General features: G+C 36.6%; 1 protein-coding gene across 1 annotated transcript; it reads left to right on the top strand.

The window, feature by feature from the left end:
• The first annotated feature begins 17,733 nt into the window (after positions 1–17,733).
• On the top strand, positions 17,734–21,761 carry LOC132274154 (phospho-2-dehydro-3-deoxyheptonate aldolase 1, chloroplastic). The gene is made up of 5 exons (XM_059775345.1): positions 17,734–18,410; positions 18,573–18,850; positions 19,496–19,772; positions 19,933–20,178; positions 21,295–21,761. The coding sequence occupies exons 1-5, from the start codon at positions 17,835–17,837 to the stop codon at positions 21,559–21,561; spliced, it is 1,644 nt and encodes a 547-aa protein (XP_059631328.1). The 5' UTR covers positions 17,734–17,834; the 3' UTR covers positions 21,562–21,761.
• The last annotated feature ends 1,805 nt before the right edge of the window (positions 21,762–23,566 follow it).

Raw genomic sequence — 23,566 nt, 5'->3', positions numbered from 1 at the left:
TTCTTTGCTATACTTGAGGCCCAACCTCTTGGCCTCGTCAAGGCTCACAAAGTTATGGGATGCACCCGTGTCCACCAAAGCACGTGTGGGTGTCCCATTGATGCTCGCCTCCACGAACATTAGCCCTTTAGCCGCCGCCTTAGGGACTTCAGTTTTAGCCTTAATGGCATTAAGGATTTGCAATGAACCCATCTGCGCCTCCTCCTGTTGTTGCTCTTCATAACGGCTCGTCATGGCATTGAGGGTCTTCCGCTTTGGGCAATCTCGTATCCAATGTGGTCCATCACATATGAAGCAAGAACCCTTAGGCTTGGGTGCTCCTTCCTTGTTCTCCCTTCCCTCTTTGCCTCCATAGCCACCACCTGGCTTACGGGACCAATCCTTGTGGGGTGCAGCGCCCTTGTCTCCCCCACCTTTGCCGGCATACCTCCCCTTGTCTTTGTCTTTTGGCTTGGACGAGGGTTCCTTCTTGGAGCTGAAATCAATAAAGGACTCCGCCTCTGCAATAGCTGTGGCAAGGTCTTGCACGTTGCGCCGCCTCAACTCTGTCTTAGCCCACAACTGCAATCCATCCATGAAGAAGAAAAGAGAGTCCTTGTCGGATAGATCCGGGATCTCAAGAGTCAAGTTAGTGAATTCCTTCACATAGTCCCGAATCGACCCAACCTGTTTTAGCCTTCGGAGTCTGCCCCTAGCTTCATCCTCGGCATTCTCAGGATAGAAATGCTTCTTAATTTCCCTAGTGAAATCAGCCCAAGTATCAATAGAGACCGTACCTTTGCCTATGTCACCATACTTTTTCCTCCACCATAGCATGGCATGGTCGGTGAGGTAGTGGGTCGCCGTGCGTATCTTGATGGTCTCATCGGTCATGCCCGTAGCCTCAAAGTATTGCTCCATGCTGAAGAGGAAGTTCTCCAACTCCCTTGCTACCCGGTTCCCACCATAGCACTTAGGCTTGGGAATATCAACCCGGGGTGCTACTACCCCCGTAGTAGCTGTGCCGGACGCCACCGCCCGTTTGCACAATGTCCAGTCCGCTCGCATTTCCTCCACTTGCTCGCGGAAAGTGCCAAGCTCCTGATCAACATAGCCACGTAGGGTGGCAAACTCCCCCAACATAAGTTCTCGAAGTGCTTGGAGCTCCTGCCGAAAGTCACCACTTAGGGCATTGAGTGACCCTTTGACAGCATTTTGGACCTCAACGTCCTCCGACTCCAGCCCATCCATGCGCTGGTGAGCATCCTCAAGCTGCTCCAACACGTTGGCTATGGACCCCTCCATGTTTGCCATACGTGCCTCTAAGCCCGCCATGATGTCCTTCGACCTAGCCCTTGTCCTCACTCCGCCGGGAGGGGGATTTGCTTCCCTTCCACGTAGAGTCTCCTCTTGGGTGCCAGTCACGTCTGATAGCTCCGCCATAGCTTCCTCCACACAAGGTGTGACGCCTCACGAACCTGGCTCTGATACCATTTGTCACGGGCCTAGAGATTTGGCGCAGCGGCACGGCCCGTGCGGCACCAAGGCGTTGCTTCAGCTCGCGCAAGCGCCCTGGTCAGCCACCACGACCTGCCCTCCCAAGGATACATGCTGACTGGTTTCGGCCTGCCGTGGCCTCGTCAGGGGAACGGCTCCAGCTCCCGACCAGTTTGTGCAGGGATGGCCAACTCCCTTCTTCATAGTCAAGTCCAAGACTAGCGACAAGCACCTCGAACTGAACCGAGTCGACCTGCCTGAACTCTGAAGAGGTACCATCCTGTGGTCCTGCACGCCCCTTCCCTGGAACCATTCCCAGTCAATGAATGTTCTTAGCCAACCAGCATGCGTATCTTCTATGCTCATGGGGTCGTTAGGAATCGGATCGTGACATTCTCCCCCACCCAAATCCTGCGACGCCCTCGTCGCAGTGCGGCGCTGACTCCGCTGCGTCCAACATTCCAAAGCCTGTCTCCTCCAAGTGGTATGCTCGCCTGCCCACCATCGCTTCCTTGTACAACCCCTGGCTGCACTCGCCCAATGATAGGGTTTCGGGCTAAAGGGACGCCCACTTCTTCGGGACGCAACCCCACGTTATGCCGCCTCCGCGACACCCCGAGCAAACAAGCGCCCTCCGGCTGACTTGATACCCGCCCTTCACAACGGTTTGCACGCCTCTTGAACTTGCAAGAACTTTGGTGCGCGCGGCCCTCCGGCCATCCGATGCGCGCGGCCCTCCGGCTTAACGGACGCGTCTTCATGGGGAGATGGAGGCTCTCCTCCAACAGCATTGATTACCCACCGACGCTTTTTCAGTGCACCGTCTTCATTCTCAAGACCCCCGGATCGACAAGGGGGCACCCCACCGTGCTTTACCCCAAGTCCTGCTCTGATACCATTTGTCACGGACTTGAACCTTTTCAAGCTACCGTGCGGCCTTAGACACTTTCAAGCCCCCTTGAAGCGCTAAGTCAGCCTACCCGAGTGTGCTAGCTTAGTGAAGACTAAGGCTAGACAAGTGTTTTGCTTACTTGGGTGTGTAGGAAGAGGTTAGGCAAGTGAGCAAGAGAGTTTGGGAATGTATAGAACTTGTATTACTTGAGAGGAGAGATTACAACTTGGTTGCTTGGTGAGGAGCAAATGAACTCCCACCTCCTATTTATAGGCCTTTGGCCTTACAAGAACATTCTAGATGTGTACAAATGTGTGGCCTAGATTTAGTGTCTAGAATCCTCCAGAAATATCTACATAACTCTAGAACTATCTACTATGTACAAGACAAGTCTAGAGAATTCTAGAGAATTCTATACAACTCTAGACAAGTCTAGAAAAGGCTAGACAACTCCACACTAATCTAGAGAATTCCGGAAAGTTCCATACTTGTGTAGAGAAGTCTAGAAAGCTCCAATCCATGCAGGCTCCATGTCATCGTCTGTTGGGCGTCTGCGTGGCGCCTGCGTGGCATAGCCTCTTGGTAGCGGGGTGTGACATTAGGGTGTCTTTCGTTATGTGACTTCCGCGTTGTGTACTCGTTTCTTTAGAGCTTAAGTTTAGGATACATTGTATTCCTTTACGGTCCGTTAAAATCGTACTGATGTCTGTCGTTCTATGTTAACAGCATGGTTAACACTGGAAGAGGACAGAATCTGAACCGTCGACAGAGGAGAGCTGCACGTAGGCAGCAAGAACACCTGCAACGTCAGCAAATGGAGGAAGAGCAGCAACGACTTGAGTTTCAGGATGAGGGTCAGCTTCAGGAGGTGCAAGAGGAAGTTCAGGCTCCGGCTCAGGGCAGCGATCCAGAGTACCCTCCTCACATCAATGACCTCATTGCTCGGGCTATAGAAGCTGGGGTAGCAGCTGTACTTCGGAATCAGCCTCAGGTACAGCCGGCACCGTTACCAGCACCGGTTGTTCAGACTGATACTTGGGAGAAGGCCAGGAGTTCCTTCACAAAAGGGAGTCCACCTGAGTTCACGGGCTCCACGGATGCGAGAGCAGCTCACCAGTGGAAACAGGACATTGAGCGACATCTTCGCTTGGTTCAGTGCACGGAGGTTCAGAAGCAGATGCTTGCTACCTTCAAGCTAGTTGGGGATGCACTGCAGTGGTGGGAGTCAGTTACCACCATAGAGGAGAGGATGGCATTGACTTATGATGAGTTCAGTGCACGCTTTGAAAAAAAGTATTTCCCTTATGCAGTTAGGGCAGCCATGAAGACTGAATTTCTTAATCTGCAGCAAGGGAACATGACAGTGGCGGAGTATGAACAGCAGTTCACACGCTTATCTCTCTTTGCACCGGAGGAGGTGGATACAGAGGAGAAGAAGCGCAACAGTTTTGTCAAGGGACTGATGTGGTCTATCAAGAGAGCTATTACTGGTAGTCCAGCCTACACTACTTATGCTCAAGTGGTGGACGCAGCTTTGCAGCTTTATCAACTGAATGAGGATTTCAGACAGACTAGGGCTGAGAAGCGGGGTGGCAAAGATTTTGCTAATCAGCCAACTGCGAAAGTGAATGATAATGGGAACCGACAGAATGACAAGGGCAGATTCCAGGGCCAGCAGCTTTGGAAGAAGCACAAGGGTAATTCAGAAGTTCAGAGAGAGGGAGTTTCCACTCAGCAGACTGGAGCACCTCAGACTGGACTGGGACAGCTACAGGGTAATCACCAGGAGGGGCAGTCAAGTATATTTAGGGGTCATTGCTATAAGTGTGGAGATTATGGGCATTCAGCCAAACGGTGTCCTGGGTTGGCTCAGAAACAGCATGGGCAACAGGGACAGTGGCAACCATTACCTACTCCACAGATTCCACGTGTGCAGGCTCAGACATTTTCGGCCTTACCAGCACCACCGCCACCACAGGGACAGCCTATACAGCAGTTGCATCAGGGTATGGTGTACAATGCCACACCTTGCAATGCATGGGTACCTCAGAAGAATTGAGGTATGTTTTTTTTTTATTATTTCAAGGTAGATGTAGAAATGACTTAGTAGATATAAGTGCATCATGTTCATGAGTATCTGGATGGTTTTGGCTTATGATGGTGATATATATTTATACATATATATACAAACCATTGACTGTTAGTATATTACACCACTAAGTGTTTAAGTAATTTACACAATTGTGAGCATTTTATTATAGATATTTACATATTAAATATCTTACATGGCAAACAGTGGAATAAGGGAAAATGAAAGTTTGGGACAAATAATCAAAATTTCATTTCATGGATTCGTGAATTCCGAGGACGAAATTCCTTTTATTAGGGGGGAAGAATGTAATACCCCAATATTGTAAAAAGGATTTCTTAATTAAATTAATTTATATTATATTATTATTATTATTTTTAAGTGATTTGTTTTATTTAATTAGGTGCTTGATAGTTGTGATTTGTTTTATTTAATTAAGTGCGTAGGTAAATTGTATTGTTTTAATTAAATTATATATTTTGTAATTTTATTTGTTAAATTTATATGGTGTTTGATTTGTGGAATGCTAGTTAGTGAAGTGTTTATTTGATTTACGTGATTTTATGTTGGTGTACCTTTATTGTTAATTATTGGTAGCTATTAAATTTAATTTCATTATTTTAGGTATTTAAGTTATTTGTATTGGGATTAAAGGAAGTTGGACCAACGGATGTGGTATTGGGCTTGAAGGAAGCCTTGTTGGGTTAGTTGGTAAAGGCCCGTGGTTGTGAGGATATTTAATAATTATCTTTGCATAATTATACCTATATAATTACGTGTATATTAATTCATTATTAAATCATGTGGAGGGGTATATATGTCAATATAATTATATATTGATATATATAGGTATATATAATTTATTTAACTAATGGTTATATATGGAAGGTAATATATATATGTTTATAGTAAAATATATGTATGTATATATATTATTTAAAAGATAAATATTATTTATTTTATATGATAATCCTAATGGGAAAAGGATTTAGTTAAAAGATAAATATTATTTATTTTATATGAAAATCCTAATGGGAAAAGGATTTAGTTTTTGTATGTATATAAATAGACACATAAGACTCTAGGGTTAGGAGTTTTTCCACGTTAGAAAAATAAGAGAATTAGAGAGAGAAGAAGAAGGGCTAACGAAAAGGAGGCCGGATCAAAGAACGTAAGAGGAGACCGGATTTGGAAAAGAAAAGGCGAGTTCCTCTCTACTTCTCCTCTTAGAACTCATAAACTTATCACCTTGATTATCGAAATTATAATTTTATTTTATTAAATTAAATTATTATTCAGATTGGAGGAGCATATTTATTCTTTACAAAATTATAGAATTAAACATGTGAATATATGTATGCATTGTTCTGATAATTTAGATCTTGTAGGTGAGGTTAGGTTAATTAAATTTTATTTTTCTAAAATTTTTATATTTTGCGCTAACCTTGTGTAGCACGATTAATTAAATTAAATGGATTTTAATTTAATTGTATATGTTCATTTATGCCCAAAATAATAAATAGAGCTTTTGGGATTTTTCTGAGATTTTCTGAACAATTTCTGAAATTAATTTATATTTTTAATGTTAATTTAGAAATTGTTATATATATATATATATATATATATGTTAAATTGTTTAACAAACACACTGGAGGCGGCTAGTATTTGCGCATCAATAGGATTTTTATCCAGTGTGGTCGCGTACGTAGGAAAAGGGTGCACTCGTTGATCTAGGCCATAGGATTAATTTTATTTAGTTGGATTGATCTGGTGTGATGCGGTCCATTGTAAGTTGATACACATGTAGCATCAATGGTTAGATGTAGTTGATTAAGGGAGAGGATCCAATGCATCGCGGCTTACCAAGAGCACCAAACAACAACCAATTAGGAGCTGCCAACACGCGCCGAGAGTGGCTCAGGCGCGTGAGGGCGCGTGCAGGCGCGTGGATGCGCCTGCCGATAAGGGGAAGCGCGTGGAGGCGCGTGGGAGTAGTCTAGGGCTAGGTGGCGGCGCGTGAAGGCGCGTGGGGATGCGTGTGAGGTCCTGGAAAGTTGCTTGAGACTCCGGTGAAGTTCTAGTATTTATCTTAAGCTTGTTAGGGTTAAAATTAATCATTAGAGGGTGTATTCTTGATATTTTGAGAGCCTCAGAGTGTTACTAAGATACCTAGTATCATTTAGTGGTATAAATATAATTAATTAAATATTTTTGCAATGAAAGGAGGTGTATATATGTGTATATATATGTAGAGATGATTTTAAATAGTCAACGATTGGTATGGAATGTATGATACACACATATATATATATTACAAAATATATGTGTATATATATATTATTTAAGATTATTAAATATTATAAATCTTGTTTGGTATGACTTGATTCGTGTATGGTATGGTTGATTTAAAATCGTAATAGATACACGGTTATTAAATTAAGGACATGTTTATTATATGCATGTGAAGTCTATGTATAATTATACCTAGAGTTAAGTTTAAAATTAATACATGGTTGAATTATAGGCATGGATGAGTTGCCAAAGGCTTTGATATACTGCCTTATTGGTTATGAATAAATTTCATATATGGGAAGCATGGTTGAATTGCTAATTAATTGTAAAAGTAAATATATTGAAGGAAGCATGGTTGAATTGCTAGTATATAAATAAATATATTTATAAATGGTATGGTTGATTTGCCGGTGCATATTTAAATTGCTATATGTGTAGATGACTAAATTACTGTTTAGGATGGAGTTAAGGTGAGTGGGGTTTACTTTATGAGAAAATTATAAAAGGGGGGGCTTGGTCTAGGTATGACTAATAATTAATTATTGGTGAGTGGTTTTGACAATTTAATGCCCTATTAACTGGTAGGATTCTTGCACTATATATATAAGTATTTATATATATTTGTAGCATCGTATATTAAAGTTAAAGCTTAATTAGGGATGGTTTTGGTAAAGATGATCTGTTTATTGGTTTTCAGAGGCTTGGTAGAGAGAACTTGCTCGTAGGGTTTAACCCGCGATTTATTTTTCAGGTTGTAGAAGGTCAAGTCTCAAGGTTGAGGATCCGCAACTGGAGGACTTATCCATTCCTTCTATTTACTTACAAGTAGGATATTAGTTTTGTTTCAGTTGATATTAGTACTTAATTGGTTGAAATTCTAAATAGTAACTTTTGGTTAAGGGGTCCTTGAGTTACGGGATTCCCGAGTTGTAACCATTTGGAAGTTATTAATGGATTTACTATTAATTGGATTTCTTCAGCGTTTTATTTTATTCTTTATTTCATTTTGTAATCCGTGCTTGTTTAAATACTTTAATTGGTTTGATATCCCCTGATTTTGTGCGCGGACTTGATCAACCCGTGTTCCGAAATTAGGGGGTATTACACCTCCAAAAGTACTTCCTCAACAGCAAACCATGGTACTCTTTTGAAAGTTATTGAATAAATGTCTGCAACAATATCTATGGTGGGCTTTAGGAAAGATATAAGAAATTGCAGAATCCAGTCCCTATATAAAATAGTTAAAGCAGTGTCAACAATCAAGTTTACCAAAGACAATAAAATCAAAATTAAATAACATTCAATATGAAAAACCTTTTGTTGATCAGATATGAAAGTCCATGGGTTGTCCGTAAAATCATTGCCAATCATAGTCTGCAGATGTGTTAAAAAAAAACCCCAAATTTCCCTTCCTACGCTTTCCACAACACCATAGACCACTGGGAAAAGGCCATTGTTGCCATCTAGTGCAGTGGCTGCAAGTAGAACACCACCATATGGCCCTTTCAAATGGCAGCCATCTAGACCAATAAATGGTTTACATTATTTCTTCAAACCAGTAGTTAGTGCCTCAAAACAGATGAAAATTCTGCTAAAGACTGGGTTCACATACAAATCTGCCCTAAACCTCTTAATTTTAGCCAAGCTTCCTGGATTTGTTTTATCAATTTCATTTGCATAAGCTGGAAGTAATGTGTAAGCTTCAGTACGATTACCTTCAATCCTCTAGTGCCTCACTTTCTACCCTATATAATTGCATTCTACTAGGTTGAATTCCAAATTGTGTCTTCACTGTAGCTCCTAAAGATGCTATTTTAATCTCAGGATTCTCTCTTATCCTATCTGCAAACTTCCTAGCAATCTATGTTGATGTTACTTCCCTAGAAGTGTTCTCTTTCACATAAGTATGATCTTTGTTTATTTTTTTTTAATCTGATAGGTGATTTTATCAAAGAGAGGTGATGCATGTATCTTCCATGGGCAGCTTGTAACAGCACAAGGACATTTTATTATAGCTTTTTCATTTTTTTTAACCATTTTAAAACACTCTTGAGCTGCATAATCCCTCAACACTTCCCTAAATTTCTTAATATTTTCAAATAGGTGACCTTTCTCTAACTCTATCATTTGTCCTGGAACTATATGAAATTTTATCTCAAATAAACATTGATCAAAGACTATACCCTTAGCCCTATCTTTTTTATCAGTATCACCCAATATTTCAATGCTTGATTATGATCCACATTCATCCCCTGACCCATAATCTGACAAACCATCATCACTGTTTATTTGAACTCCTCCCATGGTACCTTCATCTACTAGTCCACTATCACTAGAACACCTTTCATTTTTATCTCCCTATTCCTCATCTTCTGAACTAAAACCAAATATATAATCTCCATCATCCTCATCTTCCTCATCACCATCCCTTACCCTACCACCCCTCTCACCACCACTCATATGACCACCCCTTGGACAACCATCCCTTTCACCATCCCTCACAACACCATTCCTCTCACATTCCATGTTTAAATTTTCAACAGTTTCTAACTCAACATGAACATGAACTAATTTTTTTTGTAAGGATTAGTATGCAAGCTAAACATTTATAACATATCAGCATCACTCTGCACTACCATTTTCTCATGACTCCCAAGAAAATCATAGTGCATGATAATTGAGACTCCTAATTGTGTAGGTAAATTTTCCAAAAGACACTTGTAAAACATCATGCATCAAATAAAAAAAACAGTACCTATCATGGTCAACATTATAAATTCCTTTCACAGTGGACTTGTAATGCACAATAATGTCATGCAATTCAGAATCTGCCATTTGTTTATACCACATAAGAAAAAACATTATGATACATATAACAAAATCACATGCATAAAACAAAATAACAGCACAATTTTCTCACTGGACACTTATTAATATGGAAAATTCAAAATACAAAAACATTAGGATACCTATAAAAAAAAAAAAAAATCCAGATTCAGAAAACAAAAAATTTTAGAAACGAAACACTTTGAACAACTATACTCAACACATATCAAAAAAAGAAAAAAAAAACATCCAGATTAAAAGAATAAAAAAATTCAGAAACAGGACATTATGACTACTATACTCAATACATTAATAGGGAAAAATCAGAATACAAAAACATTAGGATGCATATAAAAAAAATTCAGATTCAAAAAAAATAATAATAATAATTCATAAGCGGAACACTGTAAAACTATACTCAACACATATCAATATGGACAAATCATAATAGAAAAAAACATTATGCTACATATCAAAAAAGAAAAACATCTAAATTCAAAGAATAAAAAATTTCAGAAACGGAATATTGTGACAACTATACTTAACACATTAATAAGGAAAAATCATAATACAAAAACATTAGGATACATATAAAAAAAATCCAGATTCAAAATAATAAATATAATAATAATAATTTATAAGTGGAATACTGCAAACAACTATACTCAACACATATCAATATGAAAAAATCAGAATATAAAAAAAACATTATGATTCATATCAAAAAAGAAAAAAAATTTAGATTCAAAGAATAAAAAATTTCAGAAACGGAACATTGTGACAACTATGCTCAACACATTAATAGGGAAAAATCAGAATACAAAAACATTAGGATGCATATAAAAAAAAAATTCCAGATTGAACAAAAAAAAAAAAAAAAAATCATAAGCGGAACACTATAAACAACTATACTCAACACATATTAATATGGCTAAATTAGAATACAAATTAGGCTATATATATATATATATATATATATATATATTAGAAATGAAACACTATGAACAACTATAACAAAAACCTTAAAAATCACTAAACATTGACATACACAACAAAATAGCAATGAACAGGAACCTATTATATATCTATAAACCAAAAGCCCTAAGACCTCAACAAGTATAGCAAAACCCTCTAATGTTTTTTTAAAAATTACGCTTACCTTCACAAGCGATGCCTGCTTCTGAAGAAATATTGTACCGATGCCTGCTTGTTGAACGATTATGGGTTTGAAAGGCAACGCATCAAATTCTTCATTTATGTGCTTCTCCATCTCTCTCCTCTGTTTCTCTTTCTAACCAGCTGTATGATATGAGTAAAGGAAATGAAATGGTTGTGTGATATAAATAAAGGAAATGAAAGGGTTGCGTGATATAATGAATGAAATGAAAGGGTTTCAGATGATGGGACTTGAGCCATCAGTTTTTTCCCTCCAAAACTATTAGGAACAATATGGTAATCTAAAAAAAAAGATATTCGTTATGTGATATTAATAAAATATTAGAGGGTGTTTTAGTCATTTAACATAGTCAATGGCTAGAATAAAATGCCGATAAGTTTGGAGGGAGGTCAGTGTAAATTTTGAAACGTAAGGGGTACCGCCTGTAATTACGCTTAACCTTAGAGAGGTAAGTGAAATTATCCCAATAAATTAAATTAACAAAATGAAATTCTTCTATAATTTTTTAAAAGTAAATGGTGGAATTGGCAATAACAATGGTGGTGGAGGTGGAAATCGCGTGTATAACATGTGCATTTTGGCTAATATAATGAAAAGGATTATCTTAGGGTGAAGTGCAAAAAAATTCCATATAGTTTCAAAAGTGTGTAAATTACACCCCTATAGTATGTAAAATGAGCAAATAAGGACTTATTATTAGGTAAATAAAATAGGATAGGCAAAAATACGAAAATGCCCTCCAAAATTCTCTTTACAATAATAATAAAAAATGAGTAAAAGTTCAAATTATTAAAAAAGGCTTCACTAAAGACGAAATCGTACATTATTAAACCCAATTGAACTATCAACTTCATTTTCTCCACTCCATCACTCTCTCTAGGTTTCACTTGCTGATGGTCTCCAAATCTCCAATTCTTTCAAGGACTGATCGAACATGCGACTGTCTTAATCCAACATCGACACATGAAAACTATACATTTCTGAAGACACATATGTATCTTCTAATTTGAATTTGAAATTATTTTCCCTATTTTCTTGGTTCCCCACCTTTAAATTTCCATATGGGTTTACCCAAATTAGAGGAAATTAAATCATATGGTAATTCAAAAAGATGGGGTGAGATTCAATGTTGGAAACAGGATTTTTGAAACTACAACGACAACCTTTGTCATCGTAGGTCTCCATTCACTATTCGGAGCCATATTTGATGACAAAGGGACCCTTCAAACAAATGACACCAATGAGTCATTGATCAGAACTGGACTACTTCGCCATCCTCATCGACCTCCTCCGAATAAGGGAACTCTAAATTCCCTTCCATATAATTGGAAAACTCCTCTACAAAGAAAAAGCCATGTTTGATTGCCTTCCTGACCGTATATAGTCCGCAAAGTAGGGCCATTTTGACAGTAATAGAATCAGACCCTCGCAGTCCATATTAGGCCAGCACTGGGTGACGATGTTCAAATCAATAAGTGATAGCACTTGGGAATTGAAAACAAGAGCGGAGAAGCCTTTCCCCCTAACAAGAATTGAGCTTTTAGAGAGCACAAACAAGCTCATCAATTAAGGCATTATGGGAAGGGCGATCCGGATTTCCCACTTAGAACAGCCATGGCAAATGGGTGGTCTACTTGTGTGTAAAGAAGAATGGAAAAATCACTTCAAAAGAAAATGAAATTTTCGCACATGTAAGCAATTAAAAAGAGGTATTAGATTCCAATTAGAGAGATATATATGTGTGTATTATATTTCTTAGTTGGTATTCACATACCCGTGCCTCCACTGAAGCTTGAACCCCTAACTTCCCTTTGAGAAGTAGGGCTTTTTAAAAGTAAGAACTTAGTACCGCTGGGTCACTGTCCCATTGGTCATATATGTATGTATGTATGTATGTATGTATGTATGTATGTATGTATGTACAGAGAAATAGTGATGAGATGAAAAAGAGGTATTAGATTCCAACTAGAAAAATGTATATATGTATACCATATATATATGTGTGTGTGTGTGTAGAGAAATTGTGATGAGATGGAAAAATATAGAAATTAAAATTATATATATAGAGAGAGAATCTGTATAGAGTGAGAATAAATATATAACAAAAATATAAAAGAAATAATATAGAGAAATAAAGAGCCGAGAGAGAGAGCCTTTCTATAGATAAACAATAGAAAAAGGGGAATTATATATATATATAAGGAATAAATAAGGGAGGGGCAATTTGGAAATACAAAAAGGGTAAAGTTGGTATTAAATAAGCTTTTTTGGTCACATGACCATCACATGTTATTTTTTAGTGTCTGAAGTCCTTCTTTGCTCATTTTATATACTATAAGGTTAGGATTTGAACGTGTTATTTGCACATTTTTAAAACCACATGAGAGTTTTTTGTACTTTATTCTAAGATAATCTTTCTCATTATATTAGCCAAAATGTACGTGTTATGCACGCGATTAAATATAATATTATATACTTTGTATTTAACTGAAATTGAAGTTATTGTGTTGAGTTTCTCCAAAATATGATGTATATCTTTTTAAAATCCATATATTTCTTATTAGCCATCACCTAGTTTGGGGAAAGTATCGAACTTTAGGAGTTAGACTTTGCTCAATAAAAATTATAAAAAATTAAAAAGAAATAATAGGGAAAGAGTCAATAAATATTAGTGATAATATTTTAAAAATTACAAAATTTAACAATCATTCCTTCATTAAAAAAAATGAAAATAATTGATAAAGCAACAAAACAAAAAACTATTATACTATATTATAACGATCAACAAAAACTTGATAAATGACATTAGATTTATTCATAATATTGTTATATAAATCTTCGTAGAGTAATTTTTTAGCATTCATACATCCTTTTACAACTCACTTCAATATATTCAATATAAGTCTTTAATTTGTACATGTATTGAAATTCTTGTAAAAAAAATAATAATAATTCATTAATTAAAAGATAAAAAGATAGATGTTCTTAATCAATGACATATATTGTCATGGGTATTTAAGTGAGAAAGAGGAAGATAGAGAGAGGATGGAAGAGTTAAAAAATAGTGTATGGTGGAATGGAAGAGGCGAACAGAATATATATAATGAATAATCTTTGGTGTCTATTTAGACTAATGACATAACAATTCAGTTTAATTGTTTTTGAAAATCCTTGCTATGATTTTTCTCGAAATACCAATTTATGTAACACTCATAATTTGCCTTTTTATTTTTTATTTTTTTTTGTTATTACTTATAACCCAAATACAAGCAATTGAACATAAACAATACAACAATAATGTTTTCCCAACCCCCCTCCCCCCCCAACTTTTTGGGTTAAAAAAGGTAAATAAAAATAAACTGCGTATTGTTTATAGTTAACTCTAATTACTTAAAACAATACTGTAATTTTTTTAATTTAGAACTAATTCAAATCAGGTGACCCAGCAACAAACAACAATCACATAACCCGACTAAATATACTAAAAACTGCAATATGAAAACACAACAATAAATAATATAAAAGGAACGTTAAAAAAATGTCATAATATAGTATAAATCAGAACATAAATGTCACTGATAACTGAACTATATGTCGATGCGTTCTTGATTTACTTTAGTTATCAAAGTATCGTCTCAATGGGTCAAGTTCTTACTCGAGTTTCTTATGTAATTATATGTTTTTTCATGAATTAAGGATAAGTTTGGTTAGCGTGAATTAGCGAGAAAAAAAAGAGAAATAGAAATTTTTAAGATTTTTAGCTTTTTGGTTAGCGCAAAAATAAAAATTTTCAGGAAAGTAATATTCCGGCAACGGCTTGATTTTCTTCAAAATGTTTCCGCGAAAATTTTAATTTCGCGTGATAGTTATATCATTATATATTAATTTCCTCATATACCTTTGTATAAAATGTTTCTTTTTGTTTCTTCATACTCACAAAAGGTGGGTTTTCTTACACAAATTAATACTCCTAAATTGATTATAATTCTTTTACTCTTGAAATTAAAATTCTTCACTACACCTACAAAATAAAGTAAACTAATCTAATAGCAGAGTGCTAATATAAAATGAAAACTTCCAAAAAAAAAAAAAAACTATATAAAGAGACACATACATATCTAGACATATATATTTATTTTTAAATCCAATTATATATATTATTTTATCACTATTATTATTATTATTAAATTCATAAGGGTAATTTAATTGTATATATTATTTTACTAATATTATTATTATTTAATTGTATATATTATTATTATTTTACTATTAAATTCATAAGGTAATTTTGACATATAAAATTATTTTCCTTTCATTCACTTGCTATCCAAACTAATTAAACAACATTTTCTCACAAGTTTTTTCAAAAAAATTCTTACTAACCAAATGCATAATAGAAAACTAATTTCCTTTTTTTTCACTTCACTTTCCTTCTTTCTATTTTTCATCATCAATTTCTAATTAACCAAATGGACCCTAAAGAGTTTAATTTAAGATAAATTAGTTGAAGTAAACTGTCACATAATTCAAAACATTAACGTCAGACATAAATTCTCAATCAATACAAATTTATGTACGTGATGTAGAAAGAGAAATGAAAAAGAAGAAAGGAAAGATAAAATTGAAAATATATTGAATAAAAAGGAGATAAACAAAATGTAAAAAACAATCATTTTGAGAAGACTATAAAAGTAAATGCCTATTTTCAAATAAAGTATTAGGAGCAACAAAATTAAATCTCATAAATAAAAATAAAACTTTTAGATATCTTGTCAAAGAAGGGACACACACACATATAGAGAGAGAGAGAGAGAGAGAGAGAGATGCGTGAGAGCATCAAAAACAATGAGATAAGGCAATGAACGGAGGGGTGTGGTCCATGAATTAGAATTTGAATTCGGTAGGGGAAAGAAAAGGGTGAGTCAGGCATGCCATATCATTGGTACGTCAAGGTAATGAATATGCACAATTTAATTCAATTGGTCCCATTTACATATAAAAATTTATCTTAACCAACTAAAATGATGCATCCTCATTCGTTGGGTATACCAATAACATGGTATACTCGGTTCACCCGATATTTTTTTGAGAATGGGAGTTTAAAAGATGGTTTTTGTGTAAAAAAAAAAAAAAAAAGTGTTTATGAGATGGGAAAAATTGTTGTATAAGATGTTATTTTGGACATTTGAAGAGTTATAAAAAAAAATTCAAAAATTCTTACACTTTTAATATTAGTGTAAATAATTTTATTTGATTAAAAATTTCAAAAATCTATACACGTTTAATGATAGATATATATTAGGTCATCAACGGTGAGACTAGGAGTTGCTCACTAGTGGGCAAATAAGTTGCTCGCTTAGGGCACGGTGCATGGGCTACGGTGCACAGAGCATGCGTTGGTGGGCACGGCGTCATTGGTCTAGATGTAGAACTATCGCAAGTAAGAATAAAAGACTTATATAGAACTATCGCATTAGGGTGTTAACCCAGCCACCATCTTCCATCTTTCGCATGTAGGTGAAGACTAGGAGGGTCGGCAAGTCCAACAGAAAACTTTTCACCTTACCACACATTCTTTCGTGAAGCGTTCTTTCACTCCTCCCTCTGCAAGCAAAGAGGTTTCAAGATACATATTTATTTTCTAAATTTCATTATTTCTTTAATTTCAAAGGTAACCTAAATTATCTTAATACTTGAGGCTGGGCTTGGTTAATTATCTTTTACACAAAATCTAAAACATTATATATATATATATATTTTTTCAAATGTAACTCCAAAACTTTTTTCGATTGAGTTAATTAATTACCGAAAATACCCTTCTCAACTTATCTACAGGTACTTCCATTATTGATTTGTCAAATAGTCGATGGTCGAGATCATAGAACTATTGTTCGAGAAGTAAGTAGGTTCTTGTTTGGCCGTACTTCCCAAATAGAAGTCAAGAGTTCGAATCTTAGTGGACGCAATGTATGTGAGTCCTAACTAGAAAAAAAATATAATTGTTCTTATTATATTTAGGTCATGAGTGGTCTGAGAGTAACCCTCGAGTGATAATGGCGCAACTAGAAGAGGAGTAAGAAAGATAAAGTTACTCATTGTTTCGAATATAGAGATGACGAGGAGTGCCAAACCAGTCACCGCCTCCCCCTCTTCCACACGTAGGTGAAAGATAGGAGGGCCAGAAAGTTTACAGCAAACCTTTTGCCATACCACATATTCTTTTTGAAGGCATGTAAGACGTTTTCACTCCTGTCTCCGCAAGTAAGGAGGTTTCAAGATCCTATTTCTTTTCTAAATTTCATTCTAGTGATTGTGTAGGTTTTAAGGTCAATTATGAGATATTGAAGCTTTTGTACTTAAAAGTGTATGTACTAAATCACAAAAAATTTCTTTTTTGAAGAGTGTGGAGGCCGGTAATATTGTCCATCTTCTTGAATAAATTTAAATCCCATGATTCTATATATACACCTATTATATGGATTACGGTATTTTAAGAAAAATTTAAATTTTAAGGTTCTTTGGTTCCAAACACAGACTTAATTATTTTAATATTTGAGGCTCCGCTTGGCTAATGAGCATTACTTCAACTCTAAAACATTTAATTTTTTTTCAAAGATCCACCCTAAGCCATTTAAATCCTTGGTTCTATAAATGGAGGTATTGAATGGATGAAGGCATTTTAAGAAAAACATAAATGCTCCTGTTCTTTGGTTCCAAACACGCCCTTAATTATATTACTATTTGAGGCTAGGCTTGGCTTGGCTAATGAGCTTTTACACCAACTCTAAAACATTAATTTTTTTTCAAAGGTCACTTTAAAACATTATTGAGAAAACAAAAAATATTGACTTATTGTAAGCATTTTGAGGTAAGTTAATTACCTAAAATACCCTTCTCAACTACCACCACCACCACCACAATGGGCCTTACCAGACAACCTGTCCCCTCACCCCAACATTACACGAAAACCATCCCTTATAAAACGCCTCTCAATCTCTTCTCTCTTCAGGTACCCTCCTTGACACCCTAAATTTATAAGGTAGTAGTATCTCTCTACAACTCTCTCTCATCCACAAAATCCAATGGCTCTCACAAGCACCTCCTCTCTTCTTCCCACCAAATCTACCTTCATTCAAACCCAATCTCTCTTACCCACCTCCAATCCTCACCAAACCTCTCTCTCCACCAAACCCAAATCCATCAGATCCATCCAACCCATCTCCGCCGTCCACTCCTCCGACCCTTCAAAAACCCCCATTGTCTCCGACAAGCCGTCGAAGCCAACCACGCCGGCGACCTCTGCGACGGCGACGAAATCACCGGCGGTGACGAACCCAGAAACGGTTCCGAGGAAATGGGGCGTGGAGAGCTGGAAATCGAAGAAGGCCCTTCAGCTTCCGGAATACCCAGATCAGGAAGAGCTCGAAACGGTGCTCCGAACGCTCGATGCGTTCCCTCCGATCGTGTTCGCCGGCGAGGCGAGGAGTCTCGAGGAAAAACTCGGCGAGGCCGCAATGGGCAATGCGTTCCTGCTGCAAGGCGGGGATTGCGCGGAGAGTTTCAAGGAGTTCAATGCCAACAACATTCGTGACACTTTCAGGATTCTTCTACAAATGGGAGCTGTTCTGATGTTCGGTGGACAAATGCCTGTCGTCAAGGTATCAAACCCATCTTTGATTTAACAGATTGTTTAATGTTTATTGATTTTAAATTGGTTTGTTCATGGTGTTTTTGAGTGAATTTGGGTGATTGGTATTGGTTTGTTCATGTGAGCTTATTGAATTTGAGTTAAATTCGGGTGATTGGTATTGGTTTTGTAGGTGGGAAGAATGGCGGGTCAGTTTGCGAAGCCCAGATCGGAGGCGTTTGAGGAGAAGAACGGCGTGAAGCTGCCGAGTTACAGAGGGGACAATGTGAACGGAGATGCTTTCGACTTGAAATCGAGGACTCCAGACCCGCAGAGGTTGATCAGGGCCTATTGTCAATCTGCAGCTACTCTGAATCTCTTGAGGGCTTTTGCCACCGGAGGGTATGCTGCTATGCAGAGGGTCACCCAATGGAATTTGGATTTCACGGAGCACAGCGAGCAGGGGGATAGGTATATATATGTGTGTGTGTGTGTTGAATATGACTTTGACTTGTGTTTATTTTTAGCCTGAAACTTTTTCTGTTGAAAACAAATAAAACTTGTTTATTTTAGGTCATTTTGATATGGTTTCTGATATTTGTGGGTGCTTCTATATTGATGCTTTGACCTGGGGCTAGCTTGGCTGGCATGTGATTCCGGTGGCTCACTATCTCGAGAGTCAACGAAGGTGAGACCCGGGCTTAAATGATACACGTAATTTACCCGGGCTTAAATGATACACCTGATTTATGGGTGGTCGGTTGCATCAGGAGGATAGTCTAATGACAAAGACTCTCACATCACCTATTGGAGGTTTGTTGTTTGAATTTCCTTGGGACTACTCCCCGGGAATTTTTTACGGGACATGTGTCCAATGGTGGATTTGGGATGCTCTGAGAGGTTCGACAAAAAAGGAAAAAAATAAAATAAAAATTAATAATATGGATTTTACGTCACTGGAAAGTTACTTTTTTGTTTTTTGTTTTTTGTTTTTTGTCAAATATGGGATTCTTATCGGTTGTACTTTTGGTGATTAGTTGTTGAAACATTTTGAGTTCAAATTTGGTTGGTAAGTTTTGTTTTAGATCATAATAGGCTTCATGTTGTGCTGAGCAGGTACCGGGAACTAGCTCACCGAGTTGATGAAGCTCTTGGATTCATGTCTGCTGCTGGACTTACAGTTGACCATCCTATCATGACAACCACTGAGTTTTGGACATCCCATGAGTGTTTGCTCTTGCCTTATGAGCAGTCACTTACTCGGATGGATTCAACTTCTGGCCTGTACTATGACTGCTCTGCCCATTTTCTTTGGGTTGGGGAACGAACACGACAGCTGGATGGTGCCCATGTTGAGTTCTTGAGAGGAGTTGCTAATCCCCTTGGAATTAAGGTAAACAGTTTATTGGTGAATTTGATGTTTAACCTGCATGTGCATATTTTGTTGTATGGCATGCTCTAAGATTTGAACCTATATTGCGTTTTCATGTGATTTGATCATACATGTGGAGTAAGGTAGGTCGCTGATCGAAAAAATTGCTCTTATTTCACAGGTGAGCGATAAGATGGATCCAAATGAGCTAGTCAAGCTCATTGAGATTTTGAATCCTCAGAACAAACCGGGAAGGATTACAATAATCACTAGAATGGGAGCAGAGAACATGAGGGTGAAGCTTCCCCATCTAATTAGGGCAGTTCGCAGGGCAGGTCAAGTTGTCACTTGGGTCAGTGATCCTATGCATGGAAACACCATCAAGGCTCCCTGCGGTCTCAAAACTCGCCCATTCGATGCTATCAGGGTATATTGCTCACATTTTACTCATATCTGATGCTTTATACTATGTTGATAAATTTGATACGATATCATCTTTTAAAATCTCAAATTAATTTGATCCATGCAAATAAGGAATAATAACAATAATTTTGAGTGCTACAAAAGGTTATGTTAATTTGAAATACTACTTCTGTCCCAAAAAAAGTATCGTGTTTCGGGAACCATGACACTTCAATTTGTGAGAGTCACGGTTCCCTAAAAGTGACACTTTTTATGGGATGGAGGGAGTACAATATAAGACAAAGGAAAGATATTGTTTGTGTTTTGTCCAAATGTCCTTTAACCCTTGAGTTGTTTAGTGTCTGTCATGCGTATACAAAATTTGAATTGATCTTCACAATAGTTTTGGTATAACATCATTTTGGATGAAAATATTTACGACGCAACAACACTATTGACTTTTAGCAAATTAGGTCAGGGTCTGATAGTTTCATCACTTGCCAATACTTGTTCTTAAATGAGTGCCAGATTTCTGGTAATCAGCATGATTTAAGAATAGGGACCATCGTCATCATTTAATAAACCGGATAGTTGGGTGTTGGCTCATTTCTGGCTATTAGCTGAACAACCTTGAATTTTGGGGAATATGAAGTGTACATGGATTATAATTACTATTTCATACTAATAAGACTCATAATAAGATTGGCAAACAAGGTGCAGTAGTAGGTGAGAAAATGACAACTTAGAAACGCCACTAAGGTAAAATAGTCAAAATGACATTCCTTAAACACGTATGCAATGATTCAAATTAGATATTATTTTGGTAGGTAGATGGCTAGGTGTCATTATCTTTAGTTGGTTTGGAGTTTAAACCTTGGGACCCATTTTGCTAAATAAGAATTTTTTTTTTTTTTTCCCCGAAGATATCCTCTATCTAATACTCTGTTTCATTGCCAAGAAAATTCACAAAAGGGAAAGAAAACTATGGCTCTCATGGCTGGTTGGGCTAATAACTAATAAGAGTCACTGTCTTAAAATCCCCTAGTTTTTTCTTGCTTTTCTGACAACTTACAGTAATTGAACTCGGCATAAAGCATTTTTTTTCGTAACAATAATAATATGGTATATTGTCCTGGAACAGGCTGAGGTGAGAGCATTTTTTGACGTGCACGAGCAAGAAGGAAGCCACCCAGGTGGTGTTCATCTAGAGATGACTGGCCAGAATGTGACGGAGTGCATTGGCGGAGCACGAACTGTGACATTTGATGACCTGAGCTCACGCTACCACACCCATTGTGACCCGAGACTCAATGCATCTCAGTCGCTAGAGCTTGCCTTCGTCATTGCAGAGCGCCTAAGAAAGAGGAGGATGGGATCCCAGCGCCCGATGTCTTCATTAGGGCTGTAGAATGGCTTCAAAGGCCAACCAACATGCCCCTTGTTTTTTTATAAAATCATTACTGGCTGTATTAAATATATTTAATCTTTGTGTTCATTTAGCTTTAAGCTATGTTATGTACTGTATGTGTATACTGGAAGAAACTAATGGTTTGAGACTTCTAAAGGGAGGAATAAAGCAAAAATTTATGAATTGCAATCAATATATAAGTTGTGCATTTTGGTCGGTTGAATTATACATGCTAGTGTGTTGCTAATAGCCTGTTCTTTTCAGGGTAGATGAGCCAACAACAACTGGTTTGTTTATGTTCTAGATTTGGACCAAGTCCAATGCAACTAGGGATTCAAATTGTACATGTTTGGCACACTTTCTCTTGCATCTTGTGGACTTGTTCAGAATCCTATTTTATCTTTTTGGTTTTGTGTTTCATTGAAATCTAGCATCTCAGAGTGCAAAACACGAATAATGGGCCGGAATATATGGTCCGTCTAATCACAATTCAGCACAACAAAAATTTATATAAAGCTGACACATTTGTTTGCGCGTTGAGTTGTGATTGGCAAAGACCATTCCAACCAATGATATATAGATCATACGAAGGAAAATTAAGTCGGAAACCTCAACAACTTTGCTAATATTAAATAAGGTTGTAATTGGCAAGGCAAATTTGGAGGTTGATCATTTCTTTCTTTCTTCTTGAAATAAATTTTATTATCTATAACATGAAATTTTATTGTGGTTGTATTTTACATTGTTTGGCCATATGGATTACATTGAAGTAAGGCATATTGGATTATGAAGTTCACTTTTTATTTATTTATTTTTATATATATTTTAAAGTTTTTAACCATTTTATCTATATACTTGAGTGTTTTTAATGTTAATGAATGTATTGAACAATTAGAAATGAAGTCTATCAATAAAGGGTCTCCAAATATGGTGAGGTGATATTCATAAAATTTTGGTAATGTGGTTTTCATGATACTCATTGTTGCTCTTCTCTTAATATTCAGAAATAAAATGCTTGAACTTGAAGTTAATAACCCTCATTTCCAATATTTTAAACTACCTTTCTTCTTCTTCAATATATATATATATATTTTTGGGTGAAACAACAAAAATTATTCATGCCTTATCAAATATATACCAAATTGTCTCGGAGCAATTAATTTGGAAAATCATTTTTCTCTTATCTCTTCGTCTACTCAAAATTTACGATTATCTTTCCGAGCATTTATTTTTACTTTTCTTTGAATTGAACTTCAAGTTGATTAGTCAGAAAAGAAAAACTCTAAACTTGACAACATGTGACAAACGACTGAGAGATGACCTGGCTCACATCCATATCTCATGGTCGCTGACAAATGCAGCAGGATTCATCATAAAAAGGGGCCGTAGATATATTTACTAGTTTGGCCTCAGGGCATGTTTGTTAATTTGGTAATCACGTGTCTGTACTAAACCTACTTACCTAAGAAAGAAGCCCAATGATTTGAAAGATAAGCATAAAACTTGAAGGCCTTAGAGATAATCTATAAAAAAAGTGTGGTAGCAAAATGGCTTCTTCACATGCTACCTAAATATCTACTCTCAAATCTAACCAAAAATCTTCCCAATCCAACCCAGGGTGGCAAGTAGCTGCTGAACCAGGACTGTTAGATGATACTTCTATCAAACCACTCATGCTTATCCCAATTTGGTACTAAAATTGAGTGAATGATTCAAATATTACCTTTTGAAAATAATACATCTTAATCATTTAACCACCCTTTCTTTTGATTTCCAAAATATGAAATCAAGTCTTAAAAATATTGTAGTACTCGACAAATTTATGCCATTTTATTTATTTATTTTATTTTATTTTTTTTCCTGTTATTAGTTTTGAATTCTCGAGTTCGATGTCAAAATATACGTGTAAGATGTATTAGGGTCTATTTGGTTCAATTTTTATAAAATAATTATAAAAAATTTAGAAATTTTAATGAAATTTAAAAAAAATAATTTTCAAAAATTA

Source organism: Cornus florida, unplaced genomic scaffold (assembly GCF_030987335.1).
Source record: "Cornus florida cultivar Cherokee Brave unplaced genomic scaffold, ASM3098733v1 CherokeeBrave_3.0.0_Hap2_Chr09, whole genome shotgun sequence".
Taxonomy (NCBI): Eukaryota; Viridiplantae; Streptophyta; class Magnoliopsida; order Cornales; family Cornaceae; genus Cornus; species Cornus florida.
The sequence above is the reverse complement of the archived record's forward strand: the minus strand, read 5'-3'. Positions and strand labels throughout refer to the sequence as shown.

What these genes read in the sequence shown, in the direction of transcription:
- LOC132274154 (XM_059775345.1), top strand. Translation starts at nt 17,835, where the DNA reads ATGGCTCTCACAAGCACCTCCTCTCTTCTTCCCACCAAATCTACCTTC. An exon ending in GACAAATGCCTGTCGTCAAG is followed by an intron (nt 18,411 to 18,572) that starts GTATCAAACCCA and finishes TTGGTTTTGTAG; the next exon opens with GTGGGAAGAATGGCGGGTCA. An exon ending in CTAATCCCCTTGGAATTAAG is followed by an intron (nt 19,773 to 19,932) that starts GTAAACAGTTTA and finishes CTTATTTCACAG; the next exon opens with GTGAGCGATAAGATGGATCC.